The sequence below is a fragment of the Lutjanus erythropterus genome, chromosome 14 (assembly GCF_056507025.1).
Source record: "Lutjanus erythropterus isolate fLutEry1 chromosome 14, fLutEry1.hap2, whole genome shotgun sequence".
Taxonomy (NCBI): Eukaryota; Metazoa; Chordata; class Actinopteri; order Lutjaniformes; family Lutjanidae; genus Lutjanus; species Lutjanus erythropterus.
The window spans coordinates 30,133,645-30,148,626 of NC_139330.1; the positions used below are offsets into that span (position 1 = coordinate 30,133,645).

At 38.0% G+C, this 14,982-nt stretch overlaps 1 protein-coding gene across 2 annotated transcripts in view; it reads left to right on the forward strand.

Annotated features, from left to right (window-relative positions):
* nckap1 (NCK-associated protein 1) overlaps window positions 1–14,982 on the forward strand; it is a 43,629-nt gene that overhangs the window by 23,762 nt on the left and 4,885 nt on the right. For both annotated transcript variants that reach the window (XM_084736665.1, XM_084736667.1), the window contains exons 11-28: window positions 1,505–1,601; window positions 2,861–2,967; window positions 3,087–3,219; window positions 3,770–3,851; window positions 3,958–4,016; window positions 4,259–4,404; window positions 5,361–5,493; window positions 5,691–5,810; window positions 7,188–7,327; window positions 7,669–7,800; window positions 8,198–8,416; window positions 9,228–9,358; window positions 9,716–9,813; window positions 10,426–10,519; window positions 11,067–11,149; window positions 12,468–12,548; window positions 12,633–12,726; window positions 13,800–13,916. In XM_084736665.1, the coding sequence (XP_084592791.1) occupies window positions 1,505–1,601; window positions 2,861–2,967; window positions 3,087–3,219; window positions 3,770–3,851; window positions 3,958–4,016; window positions 4,259–4,404; window positions 5,361–5,493; window positions 5,691–5,810; window positions 7,188–7,327; window positions 7,669–7,800; window positions 8,198–8,416; window positions 9,228–9,358; window positions 9,716–9,813; window positions 10,426–10,519; window positions 11,067–11,149; window positions 12,468–12,548; window positions 12,633–12,726; window positions 13,800–13,916 (2,066 nt within the window). The remainder of the gene's footprint in view (window positions 1–1,504; window positions 1,602–2,860; window positions 2,968–3,086; window positions 3,220–3,769; window positions 3,852–3,957; window positions 4,017–4,258; window positions 4,405–5,360; window positions 5,494–5,690; window positions 5,811–7,187; window positions 7,328–7,668; window positions 7,801–8,197; window positions 8,417–9,227; window positions 9,359–9,715; window positions 9,814–10,425; window positions 10,520–11,066; window positions 11,150–12,467; window positions 12,549–12,632; window positions 12,727–13,799; window positions 13,917–14,982) is intronic.

Genomic DNA, 14,982 nt, shown 5'->3' on the forward strand with positions numbered 1-14,982 from the left:
ACTACGTGCATGATGGTGAATACTAGACTGATATTGAAACAAAAATACAGAAAACACAGAACTTACCTAATATTATATTTCAGTGATTTCATATTTTATATATTTTCATTCACAATCTGTAGAGTTTTGGTAATAGTATCAATACTATTTTAAATTAATTTATAACTGGACAACTGGATAAGGTTGTACAGGCTGAATCCACTGGAAGGGAAATTATACAGAGCCCCAGCTTTGCTCAAAAATTTTGGGGTGTGAGCAGACATAAAAGTGACTATTTTATTATTCAGTACATTACCATGAATGTGTTAGCTGGTGCTAATATGTTAAAGCTAATGCTGACCTGGTTAAACCAAGCTAGCCTTGACAACAATAATAGCTGTTTCCACCCAAAGTAGCCTGAACTCTTAAGTCCCAGGAACTACTTTTCAAGGAACTGAAATGTTGCTTCAGCCTGTTTTCCCACCACACTTTCCCACTAAAAACCCCCCAAGATTATGCAAATTAGTATGTTTTTACACATTATTTTTGGTCAAGTAAACGCTCAATAAGGCCTGGACATTGTCGTCAGTCCATCCATCATATTCTTTCTTCTGTAACTCCATGTTGATGTGTTGAAGCACAGTGAACAAAAAAAACAAACTGGTCTGCGTTTCATATTTTTAAAAATGGCAAGCACTCATTCAGCACTGCAAGTCCTACTCCCAAAGTTCATGTACCTCTAGAAAATACAACCTCCTGAGCAATGACTTTTTGGGGGGTTAAATAATGTCCCTGAAACTTCATTTCAACCCTTGTCCGTGTGGTGGAAGTGACTTCCTCTGAAGGTTTCTTGTCCCTGGGGAAAAGTCCTGCTGTGGAAAAGCATCTTTTGATAGAAATGGCAACTCAAAACTTGATAATGAACTATGAAGCTGTTCAAAGTAAGAGGAAGAGCTAAAGATCACACATTAAATTGAGCGTCTTATTGTTTGTATCTGTCATTGTAAAATGTTGCCAGTATAATCAATAACACCGGTGTTGTCACAAGTCTGTTAACCTATTGAAAAAAATGTCCTTGACGTGGCCTTACTAATCCCTTCATTTAATTCCATTCTGTTCCTCACAAAGAAAAATTTAACATTTTCTATTTTTTTTTTCCACTGCCCACATTTTCTGTTCTGTTCTTTTTTCCTGCTTCCCACCTTTAACCATCATTTCAACTCTGCCTCAGGCAGAGGGAGCCTCACACAGAAACATCACCTCCTTCTTATCCCTCATTTTGTTTTTTTTCTCCTGTTGTATCCTCCCCTCTTTGTCTCCCCCCTGCTGTCTCATCTCTGCTTTTATCCTCATTACTTATTCCGTCTTCCCCTTTCATCTTCATTCTCATTCTTCTGCCGTCACTGTCATCTACTTACTTTTGTCCTCTTGCAGGATTGTCCTGAAAGTGTCAAAATACCATTTAATCATGATGCTTGTGTGTTTTGATGTTCTGCTCTGACTTCCTTTCTCTGTCTTTCTGCAGAGGCTCGATGCACAGAGAGAGACGCAAGTTTCTGCGATCGGCTTTGAAGGAGCTGGCTACTGTTTTAGCCGATCAGCCTGGACTACTAGGCCCTAAGGTAATGTAAATTACCACCTTAAACAGTAAAATAACACCTTAATTGTATAACCCTAGATTTATTTGTAGAGAACTTGGTTGAGCAGTACTAACCAACCAAAATGGATAAAAATAAGCTAGTTTATTGACTTAAATATCATAATAAAAGTATATAAAATAACTTGATCAAAAAAGAGACACAAATCTTTCAAATTAGCTCCAAAGAAGGGACCTAATGTAGCATACAAAACCACCTTAAAACGGTAAAACGTGTGGGAGAGATAGTTGCACACACAGATGATGTTTCGACACGACAGTCTTCCTCAGACTATTGTGTTGAGAAATTAAAAAACCTGACATATTTTTTGTATCATGGCTAGCTCCTTTCCAACACTCGTCTGGATTCAACTTTCCCCCTTATCCTTACACAAAAAGACCACCTTTAATTGCTTTTAATTCCTCACTTCAGCTCCCAAAGAGTTGGCTCCTGTTTTAACTGACCTACAGCGATCAGTGATACCTCAAATGATATGTAATAATTTCATTTTATTCGTTTTCCTTCATTTAACAAGGTAGATTTCTTGACCTGGCCAAGAGAGCTACATAAAAACACCAAGAACTTAAACCAGTGTGAGTTCAGTGGAGTAAACCTGCTGCATATGAAGCACAAACTTACAGAAACAAATATCAGTGCTAACTGCTAATAGCACAGCAGCTAATGCAGTATGCATGAATCACATATTTGAGAGCTGAATAACAACATTTTGTTTTCTCTCTTTTGGGGGCTGCAACCCACAAGGCAGTGGTAGGGGAAAGACAGTAAACTGATTAAGACAACTGTTAAAAAGAGTCTACACAATATCCAGTCCCTTAATTATGAGTCAGCTCTCTTCTGTGGGAGTGAAATCCTGTCTGGCCTTTTAGAAACTATTGTAACATACAGGACCACTTTAAAACTCTATAGCACCACCTTAAATAATTGTACATAAATTTCTCAGCTAATCGGGACAGGCAGATTTTTAAAGCCCTGTAAATTCCTCTGGCCAGATGGAGACCCACATAAATGTATAACAGAATATATTTGCTAAGCCTGACTGACTCTGTAAACATATTGCACATTTGGTTCAGAGACTGTGAGAATGCAGTTGCTGTCAAGTGCTGCTCTTGGTAATTTATCTTGGGGAGGTTTTGACATTTCCGTTTTCCTTCCTTAAATCTGTGTCTCTCTCTGCTTCCCTCCATATTTCTCTATTTCTCTTCTGCCTCTTTCGCTCCCGCTAGGCGTTATTCGTGTTCATGGCGTTGTCATTCGCCCGTGACGAGATCATCTGGCTGCTTCGACATGCCGACAACATCCAGAAGAAAAGCACAGACGACTTCATCGACAAGTATGCAAACATCACACAAACAGTAACACAATCATTCTATCCTTGACTTATTGTCTCTTTGGCTGCTTGTGTTGTTTTGGTCACAGGTGTGTTCACATGTGTGTGTGTGTGTTTTACAGACACATAGCAGAGTTGATCTTCTACATGGAGGAACTCAGAGCTCATGTCAGGAAGTACGGCCCTGTGATGCAGCGATACTATGTCCAGTACCTGTCTGGTTTTGATGCTGTGGTGCTGAATGAACTGGTGCAGGTATGAAACTTTTTTTTTGTCAGTGGACAGCAGAAGACACCCAAGTCTTACCCATTCTCTATTGCTAAGCAAGGGAAAATGACACAGGACAAAACAGCAGAATGTCAGTGAAATTTCTTGTGAAAGATTTACAGCCTTTAACAACAGCGCCCGGTAGTCAATAGCTAGGACAACATAAATTGCTAACTGCCAGGTAGCCTAAGTTTGCTGTCCAGGTACCTCAGTTAAAAACTCTCAAATCTCTTCATGTCCTGTCTTTATTTTTTGCAACAAATTATGGAAAGTAGTATCGATGAGCATGGGTAGAGATATACCCATCCATGTTTTGATGCATATGTTGAAATCTGTATGACATAACACACTGAAACTTTAAAAACAGAGAACAATAATTATATCAGAATGTGTTCCTATACTCCACAAATCTACATAGATCAACGTAACATTTTGTGACTCGTTGAGAGCTGAATTCAAGGCTGGCTTTTATATGAGACACTCTTCTACAATGACCTTGTCGTTCTAACTGATTTTCTGTCTTGTCTTTACCTGATAGAACCTCTCCGTGTGTCCAGAGGACGAGTCTATAATCATGTCTTCATTTGTCAACACTATGACCTCTCTCAGTGTCAAACAAGGTAAGCCATTACTTCTGGTACCATCAAAACTAAGAGGACAAGGAGGAGTGACAACAGGAGCAGTAGCAACTATGGATATAATAGTTGTTGTGCTTTTGTGTTCCAGTGGAAGATGGAGAGGTGTTTGACTTCAGAGGCATGAGACTGGACTGGTTCAGACTGCAGGTATACCCAAATTTAAGTCTTTACAAACGTTTATCCAAAGCTGAGGGGCAAAACGTTCTTCCAGAGGAACGTTGGTTTCATGACTACTGAACATTTTTCTTCTAAGTACTTGAAATAATTACTACTTTGTGGAATGGAATGTAAAAGGAAACAATGGTGCTGCTTATCAATACAAAAACATTTGAATTTTGACTTCAAGATTTCTCTCCTCATTCTTTTTCCAACTGCTCTCCCTTCTGCAGGCCTACACCAGTGTCTCTAAAGCCAGTCTTGGCATAGCTGATCACAAGGAGCTCGGTAAAATGATGAACACCATCATCTTCCACACAAAGATGGTGGACTCTCTGGTGGAGATGCTGGTGGAGACGTCAGATTTGTCTATTTTCTGGTGAGAGACACATCTGCACACGCACATATTAATATACTAATTGAGCTGTGCTTGCAAACACACACTCTAGTAAGATTTGTAGGGAGGATGAACTGAAGAAAATTGTCCAATAAAATTTTAATAGTTTCATGTAAATACATTAAATGCAAACCACCATGAAAAATTCCTTGGTTCATAAACAGCATATCATATGGAGCATGCTATGAGTGACACAAGAACAGCAGATTATTTAACAGGTTTGTTGTTCTGTGACATAACAGAAAAGATGTGGAGTGAGAAAACAAGTGCAGGCAGTGTGGAAATGGTTAATAATTAAAACAGACAAGTCAGGTCATCAGTATTAGTGTATTGGAGTGAGATCATTCATTTATCCTTATTGATCTTTATCTATTTGTGTGTTTTTCGGTATAGTGTTAACATTAAAATAATTACCTGTGTGCCTTGATAAACAGTGATTAAAGCTACTACAAGGAACTTAGATATTTTGTTGATTTTTTAGCCCCTCTTGACAACAGTGGTAGTGTTTCCCCCATTATAACCTCAAAATACAACATTAAAATTAAACGTATTCAAATAATTTTTTCAACTGGCTAACATGTGGCCCACGGTGACTTAACCTGGGAATGTAAGCACATCTGATTTCAAGGAGACTCGGGTGACAGGCATTAACAACAACTATATAGACATAGCCGATCTTCTCATATATGGTCTCATTAACTAATGTTTTTCTTATGGAGGCATCAATATTAAATTGAGACTGTTTCATAACCAATTCAAAATTCCTTGTAGTGGCTTTAAGTTCAGACTTTTTTCTCTTCATCTTTATTAAAAATATGTAATTAATGTGATAAACGATTATTGATATCAACTAAAATTAAACATTTATTGTGGAAAGTTTCTCAGCTACATCGCCCAGCCTTAATCCCTCATGTTTATCCCCTGATCTCCTCCTGTAGCTTCTACAGCCGTGCGTTTGAAAAGATGTTCCAGCAGTGTTTGGAGCTTCCCTCCCAGAGCCGACACTCCATCTGCTTCCCTCTGCTCTGCACACACTTCATGTCCTGCACACACGAACTCTGTCCGGAGGAGGTAAATGCACACATACCTATACACAGATACACAGTCACGCTCTGTTACATTTGTCCTTCTTCTTCTTCTTCTTCTTCTTCTTCTTCTTCTTCTTCTTCATGAGAAGAATGTAAAACATATTGGCAAGAACAGTTTTATTGCTGTTAAATGTTATGTTTATTTATATGTTTGTGTCATTTTCTTTTCTTCCTTCTCAGCGTCACCACATAGGGGATCGAAGCCTGTCATTGTGTAACATGTTTCTGGATGAGATGGCCAAGCAGGCCAGAAACCTGATCACTGACATCTGCACTGAACAATGTACACTCAGCGACCAGGTACGCACACATACATCCACAAAGGCTGCCAATTTTAAAGGAATGGTTTGACATTTGGGAAATGGACTTACTGAGAATTAAATGAGAAGATCAAACCTCTCTCACAAATGTATGGCGAATGTAAGGCTGCAGTCAGCAGCTGGTTAGCTTAGCTTAGCATAAAGACTGGAAACTGAAAGAAGCAGCTCATCTGACTCCGTCCCAAACGTTTCACCTACCAAAACTTCTAAATCTCACAAATTAACACGTTATTTAACCCCTACAAAAAGTGTAAAAATGACAGTTTGACATTTACGGGGGGGTTATGTACTGGACTGTTTCTTGGCTCCGAGCAGTTGCCAGGCAACAAGCTGACACTGAAGCAAGTTACTGGTCCCAGCCGAGAAATATTCTGAGAGTGGTATTGATCAGATATGAGAGTGGCATCGATCTCATCATCTAACTCTCTGCCAGAAAACCAATAAGTGCATTTCCCAAAATGTCAAACTATTCCTTTAAGAATGAACGCTTTCTGAGTGAAGTGCTCTGAATTTTTTACATCACCAGTCTATGAGAAATTTGAGTAACATCAGTAGAGCTGCCATATAGGTCGATTAATGGGTTTGTTCTCAAGTATTAAATTAATTGCCAACTATTTTGATAATCGATTAATGGTTTTGAGGATTTTTTGTAAAAGGCAAAATGTCCACATTCTCTGATTTTACCTTCTCAAATTTCTTTAGACCGTCATGACAGTAAACTGATTATCTTTGGATTGTTGACAAAACAAGACATTTGAGGATGACACCTTGGTCTTTGGAAAACAGTGATAAACATTTTTCACCTTTTTCTGACATTTTATAAACCAAACAACTAATTAATTAAACAAGTAAATGATCAACACATCAATAATGAAAAGAATATAAATATAAATTCTGTTTCTTCGCATATAAATGAAAAAAAAAACATTAACAGTTATCATAAGGGAAAGCAAACTTTAAAGTGTTAACTGTTCTGTACAATAATGCCAATACACAGATAGTCCTAAAAGTTTTCTTATACTAACAAACTTTCTAATATCTCAAGATTTGACAGAGCAGAAACCCAGAAACACCCATTTATACCCATTGCATAATATTACATGCTGTCACATAAATGTTGTGAGTCTTTTGTTGATGCATGTCATTAAAAGCTGCTTAAATCCATCTCTGTCAGTCACTAGTTTAACTTCTTACTTTTTAAAAAGCCACTGTTCTAAGAACATCAGCCGGGCTGTGAATAATCGGCCTTTCTCCATCTGTCTTTCCTTCCCTCAATCTCGTGTTTATCCCCGCCTGTCTCTTTCTATCTCTCTCCCTCCCCCGTCTGTCCCTCTTCTGTTACTATTCCATGTCGTAGCTGCTTCCTAAGCACTGTGCGAAAACCATCAGCCAGGCCGTGAACAAGAAGAGCAAGAAGGCGACGGGGAAGAAGGGAGAGCCGGAGAGAGAGAAGCCAGGAGTGGAGAGCATGAGGAAGAACAGGCTACTGGTCACCAAGTGAGTCGAATAACAGACAAACAGTTAAATCTTTCTGTTCTTTCTGTCTCTTTATGCTTCTGTTATTAAAAAAAATGTTATTGATTGTCAGAATCATTATTGATGGTAGGTTTAGTTGTTGATTTGACTCAGTTCCCAATAAACATCCATCATTGTTCATGCAGTAGTAAGAATTTGAGGTTTTAACATCATCACTTAGATATATCCTTTCCTCCTCCATTTAGTTATATTCTTGTTACTGTGTACTGTTTTTCTCTGCTATATTGTGCAGTCTCACTACATAGATCATTAAAAGTTGAGTCCATTTTGACCTTGTTGTTTTCTTCCTTTTTCCCCCGCAGTCTGGATAAACTCCACACAGCATTATCTGAACTCTGCTTCTCCATCAACTATGTTCCCAACCTGGCGGTCTGGGAGCACACGTTCACACCAAGAGAGTACCTCACCTCGCACCTGGAGATCCGATTCACCAAGTAAACATAAACACACGCAGATAAAACCCAGACTTATTGTTAAAACTTATTTTTGTCCAATTCAAGATAAAAAAAAACAAAAAAAAAAAACAGACCGGTTGCAAACCATGTTTATCGTCTTTCATCTTTTTTTTTAATTATCTGTTTGACATTTAAGTGTTGATTTGTAGAAAAAGCATTATTTTGTAGGTCATCTTTAATATCATTTTTACTTTAGTATGTTGTGTATATACTATGAGGGAAATACAAGCTTAAAAGAGGCACCAAAAAGTGGACACTGTTGAGTTTTTCTTGGTAATGTCAAAAGAGTGTAGATAAGTGAGTTGCATTTGGGTTTGTCGTGGTAATAGGGTGTCTGTGTGCATTTAAATCTAATATTAACTCCCTCCGTCTCAAGGTCCATAGTGGGGATGACCATGTACAACCAGGCTACTCAGGAGATAGCCAAGCCCAGTGAGCTGCTGACCAGCGTCCGGGCCTACATGACGGTGCTTCAGTCCATAGAGAACTACGTCACCATCGACATCACCCGGGTCTTCAACAACGTCCTCCTGCAGCAGACACAGCACCTGGACAGCCACGGGGAACCCACCATCACCAGTCTCTACACAAACTGGTACGTTCGTATGGGTCCAGTGAGCTGAAGAATGTGCTGGAATCCTAAATTTATCATCAGATTTATCATCAAAAACAGGGAGTGAGGACAAGTGGAAGTGTATTTTCCACTTGGATGAAGTCAGTTCCATTTTATGAAAAAATAAATGGGATTATTATGCAATGTATTTGTACAGGTTGTGCCAGGATAAAATTATTATTGAAATCTAATACTGTAGAGTCTCTCTCAAACAATGCCTCCTTGGAGGCTGTGTTCACAGATTGAAGCTCTTTTATTAAACCCACTAATAAAACAAATTCCTCTTAGTAGTTTTGTGCTGTTCAGAGGGAAGTCATTTTTATTGTTGCTGGAAATACTGTTACAGTACAAACAACCAAACACCGGACTTTGCTTATTTGCGCACAGAAGCTGTAAGATTGTTGTTCTCGTGGTTTCATTAAAGCTCGTGACTGTATGTTTTTGGATATTGTTTTTTTTTTTTTTTCTCTTTCTCTCTCATTTGGCGGGGAGGGTCAGGAGAGTCCATTTCTCAGTAATCACCATTATTAAAAACAAACAGACAAAAAAAAATCATAATTGGCGCTGCATTGTATTAAGCAACCATTCACTGAGCTTAGTGTTGTGCTTGTGGGATTTGATGTTTACACTAAAAACCCCTACAGATGGATTAAAGATCCATTTAGCAACATAATTACAGATTTCTTCATGAAAGTCACCGGTGGTTTTAAAATTCAGAGAAGGTGGTGTTCCTAATTGAAGGAAGAACTAAAACCTGCAACTGATACTGATAGAGTATTTTGTGCGTGTTTAGGTATCTGGAGACGTTGCTCCGTCAGGTCAGCAACGGACACATCGCCTACTTCCCTGCCATGAAGGCCTTCGTCAACCTGCCCACAGAGAACGAACTGACTTTCAACGCTGAGGAATACTCCGACATCTCTGGTATAGACACGCACAAGTGCACATGAACAATGTTTAGACCATATTTTCTCATAAGGACTGGTAGTCAAGTGAAAGCCAGGTCTCAAATAATGGTCAGGGGAAAAATAGGAGTGGATAAACACCCAGTGGCTGTCATATTGTGTGCATGTCAAGTCAGCATAATGTATAAAAGCTTGTAACCTCATACATTTAAGATAAATAAAGGGTCCTGTTATTATTTAAGGAAATATTAGACTTAATATTGCTGATACACACTTCTGGGTTTGACTGCTACTGTTTTTGACAGATTTTCTGATTAAAATTATCTGCTGAATTGTATTTGTTCTAAAGCTTCTTATTATGTGTGTGTTTTCACAGAGATGCGTTCTCTGTCTGAGCTGTTGGGTCCGTATGGGATGAAGTTCCTCAGTGAGAGTCTGATGTGGCACATCTCATCACAAGTTGCTGAGCTGAAGGTATATACAAACACAAGGAAACATACTATACTTTAACATAAAAACATAACATGCATAAAAACACGCTCTCTGTGACTGTTATGCTATTATATATCATTGCATATCGTCATGCATTAATGTAAAAGCAGGATTTTACTGTTGTAGTTGGTTGAGATGGAGCTGTTTTAACATTTGTGTATCAGCTGACTGCTGCTTTCCTTTTGGATTATTTTTGTTGTTATTGTTATTAGTGGTACTTTTACAATCTTTGCTTTGTCCAACCAATAGTCTAATCCTCAAAATTATAATAAATAGGTTAAAAATTATTTAAACAGTTCTAAGAAGCTTGGTTTTTGCTATCTTTTTCATCATAATTGTATGATAGGTGTGTTACCGATAAGCTGCAATGCAATTACAAAGAAACAAACAAAAAACAACTGAAAACTCTAAAATATGAGTGTGATGCAGTTTGCTTCTATCTTGGACATGTACTGAATAATGATCTCTACGCTACGCACCCAAGTCGAAAATCCAAAAAGAAAAAAAAAAAGAATATAAATGAAATTGCACCACATAAACATTGAAATCACATTTGATTCAATGCTAACTGTTTGTATGTTTGTCTCCATGTAGAAACTGGTGGTAGAAAACATGGAGGTGTTGACCCAGATGAGGACAAGCTTTGACAAACCGGACCACATGGCTGCCCTCTTCAAGAAACTCACCTGTAATTACACACACACACACACACACACACACACACACACACACACACACACACACACACACACACACACACACACACACACACACCCCACCATTACCAACACCATTTCACACAACTGCTAAATTCTTGATACCAAATATTATCTGGGAAATTGTTTCATATTCTGTGTTTGTCAGCTAATATTTAACTACATTCATTCTCCAAAAGGGGTCACGTTCTTTTGTTGACTGTGTAAAGCTTCCCAGTGTTGATCAGAGAAAGAATGTCTGTATTTTCTTGCATTGATTAGTTAACACTTGTTGTACTTTTTTAATAATATAAATAGTGGTTAAGCAGACTTCAGTGAAAGGCAATTAAAAGTCAATACAGAGACTTAGCACAACAAAATAATACACCTCCTTGCAAATGAAAGCAGCGAATTCAGTTTTCTTCAACTAGCGAACAACTGAATTAATAATGATTAGTGTGATACATACTGCATTTCATTGACTTACCAACACACCTGCGGCTTAATTGACATATTTTTTCTGTTTTTGTGTGTTTGTAGCTGTGGACAGTGTGTTGAAGAGAATGACCATCATTGGAGTCATCTTGTCCTTCCGCTCGCTGGCTCAGGAGGCTCTGAGAGATGTAAGATGCAAACACACACACACACTATTGTGATAGTTGGATACAGGTGAGAAGTATAATAAATCACAGGAAATGCACAGCAGCCAGTGAGAAAATGAACCTGTTCCAGTTTGACAACTTTGGTTAAATTGGTCTGGATGAAAGGGAAAAAAATCTAAATTATACCGTCTTTTAGTTCTGACAGGTAACTCATTGATTGGGCAGTTTTGGTGATGTCATCGTGCATCATCAGGACCCACACTGGGAAATCAAGTTCTGGTGACTGACAGCAGTTTATGCTTCATTTTAATGCTTCTAATGTATATTTATATTCTTTGGTGTCACAAAGAGAATCTAATCATAGGGATTTCTATTATTAGACTGCATATAGACCATGTTATGAAAACAGGAAGAGAGGTACCTTGTACAGAAATATTCCTGGAAGCTACTATGTGATCACTGCATCACACACTTTTTACTAGATTTTTTTATGTCCAGTTTGTAAAGTTTACTGGGATTTTTTTGGGCAGAATACGGCAGTAACGGAAAATAACATTCATAAGTAGGTTTTCATTACTGTTTAATCACTTGAAAATGAGAATTGTGTTTTTGTTACCTTAGAATGAGCTCTTTTTATCTACGGAGTGCACAGATCATCTTCCACAGTCTTCAGTCTACCATGTTTAATAACCATGTTAGTACAGTAGCCCAGAATGGTCAAACCAAACACTGGATCTAAATAGTTTCAGGGCCAGCATAGTTTCTCTGACACGCTTGGAAGGGTAGAGTGAGGCAAGCAGTATTCAGTTGGTTGCAGCCTGCAACCTCGCGGCTAGATGCCACTACATCCTACTCACTAGTCATTTAATGAGCTGCCAAATTACAAAGACTAAGATACCGGCACAGCAGACTGCAGTTGAAACTGTGAAATGATTTACATAAATATATACTTTGGTTATACAGATTGATTATAAAGATTGCTGCAGACACAGTTCAGGCTCAGCTAATGGATTAAATAGTAGGTTTGCTGTTGAAATCATGCCAAAATCTACTTTAAAAATGTACTGTGGTTGATCTGTTTGCTTTCACACCACATGGTGTGAGGACAGAGGAAAGAGCCCCTCCTTTCCATAAGGTCTCACTCTGGTTGTTTTGCATTTTTGCACAGCAGCCTAAACAAACCATACTAACCTGGCAAATGCACCAGGGTTTGTTTTAAGTAAAACAAACATAAAAGCACCATAAATGTCACATTTTTGTATATATTCAGAACATTTCTTGCCGAGCAGTGATGCTGCATTATTTCCTTACTGGACCATCTCTGTCTCACTCTCTCCAGGTGTTATCCTGTCATATTCCTTTCCTGGTCAGTTCAGTGGAGGATTTTAAAGACCACATTCCCAGAGAGACAGACATGAAGGTAAACAACATGTACCAACACATAATGATAAAATCTCTTTACCTAATGTGCTCGCTGCTCATGTGAACATCTGTTTGTTTCCAGGTGGCCATGAATGTCTATGAGCTGTCATCAGCAGCAGGTTTGCCCTGTGAGATCGACCCGGCTCTGGTAGTGGCTCTGTCCTCACAAAAAAGCGGTGAGATTCAGCTTCCACGCATCCTCCATGTGCGCCTGTAGCACCATGCACCCCTTTACGTTACACTGATGGCAATTTAACATGTTCTCATGTCTGAATAGGCACTCCAGACACTTTTTTTTGTTAAAGTCACAGCAACAATCTTACCAGGTCAGACCTGTAACATTGCAACACTTTGACACAGCACAAGTCTGCATTAAATTGAATTAAATCCGATTAACATAAAAGCTGCAGCAGCACAAGGTTAAACCTGCACAGAGAGAAAGATTAAATACATGTCTTGTACCATTCGAAGATCACTGTAAGAAATCATCAAAACCACTGTCAAACACTGTAAAAGAGCCGATTAAAAGGCTTTGAGGAGCTTCAAATATAATTAGATATAAAAACTATATTTCTCTCTTACTCTTTAAGCTTTTTCAAAGTAAGAGTCTGTAGAATCCCTACAGAATTAGACCTTCTTGTTATATAGTAAGATCCCTTTGTTTAACTAGAAACAGCTGCTGTATCACTCTGACAGACTTTATGTACAGAAATGTAATTTTGCCATCTTAAAAAAGACACCTCATTCAACCTCAACTAAATAAATAATAAATGAACCTCTTTTCATGACAGTAGATGTGTAAATATAAGGAGATGAGTGAGAGGGAGGTCAGACAGCAGAGAAGCAGGGGTTGAAGGAGCCAGTTGATTGTTGGAGGAGTGGAAAGACAAGCAAGAATTTTATTTTGTTTCTGTCAATGAATGAAGTGTATTTTACTATGATAAAGTTCCTGTTTCTCTAAATGGAGTCTGGTGGCTTTGTCAAGAAGAGTGTTAAAACAAAAAGGATCTTACTCTTTAAAAAAAGATGTGTATATCTTGCAGTCATTTCAAAAATGATATCAGCACCTACAATAACAATCTGAGCCTGTCAGTGGCAAAATAAGCACTTTTAGTGGACGCAGATCGACGGTTTGCAATATATCCTGCCTGTCTGAATAAAGCTGAAAGGAACATTGATGTCAAAATCAAAGACAAAATGGCAGCAATGTTTCATATTCCATGTCTGAAAACGGCTTGTGTCTGTGCAGAGAACATCAGTCCAGAGGAGGAGTATAAGATCGCCTGTCTGCTGATGGTGTTTGTGGCGGTTTCCTTGCCAACACTGGCCAGCAACGTGATGTCACAGTACAGCCCCGCCATAGAAGGTAGGACACCATGCTATTGAATTATTTTGGTATTCACAGATTTTTCTTCTTGGTCACTTTAAATTGATCTTCTATTTTTAACAAAGACTATATCAAGTAAATATCATTATCTGCTGTCATCATATGCTATATTTTATTTTATTATTTTTTATTTTATTATAAATGAAGTGCTGGTGACTGCCGCATTATTTTTGTTTTGCAAAGACAATTCATACCAATTTTTTGCTCATGCTTAGGTCTACTTTTGATTTGTTTTATTGAAGGAAGAAGAAGTAAAAGCACTAAAATAAATTTTCTACAAACAAGCTGCTGTATATGTCAGATTTATTATTTAACTTTTTAAGTCATCCTTTTTCTTTCTTTCTTAATACCAAATAACTGTTTAGCATTATTGTACCTTGAGTTTTTGGTGTCATTACATCCTTAAATCAGGGTGGAGGTGGGTGGTATAATTGCACACATGAAGTTTAAGTATTTATTAGCTTGACAGAGTGGGGAACCAATCTACATCATATAGTAAAGTAGCTACAAAACAAAAAAAATATAATGCACAGTCAAACTGCAGTTTGTTTGTGCTACAAATTGTATATTCTATTTTTGCATAATTGCCCAATTTTAACCTGTAACAACTTTCTTTTTACAATTAAAGAAAATATCAAACCCTGTGTTACAGAGGCAGTTCAGAGCCTGAGAGCGTTGCTGGAGAAAATAGTAGGAAACATAATTTACTGCATCAATGGCATGAGACTGTTCTGCATGCAAATGAGATCGACCTCGTGCCCTCAGATTGATTCATTTGTGTGCACTAGAGCCACATCATCATCTTCATTATGTCCACTTTTGAAGTGATGAAGTTATTGATACATTTTTAAAGGTCAGTTTACTCGGCGTGACCTGTTTAACCTTATTTGTTGCGTGTATTTAGGTCAAAAGATGAATTTAGTTAAATAAAGGTGATATTCACTGCATTAGAGACACACTCCTGTAGTTAAATGAGCCTTTTGATAAGGTATCAAAGAGATTTGTCACTCAAGGATGAATTATCAAGACGTTGCTTCCTAACAAC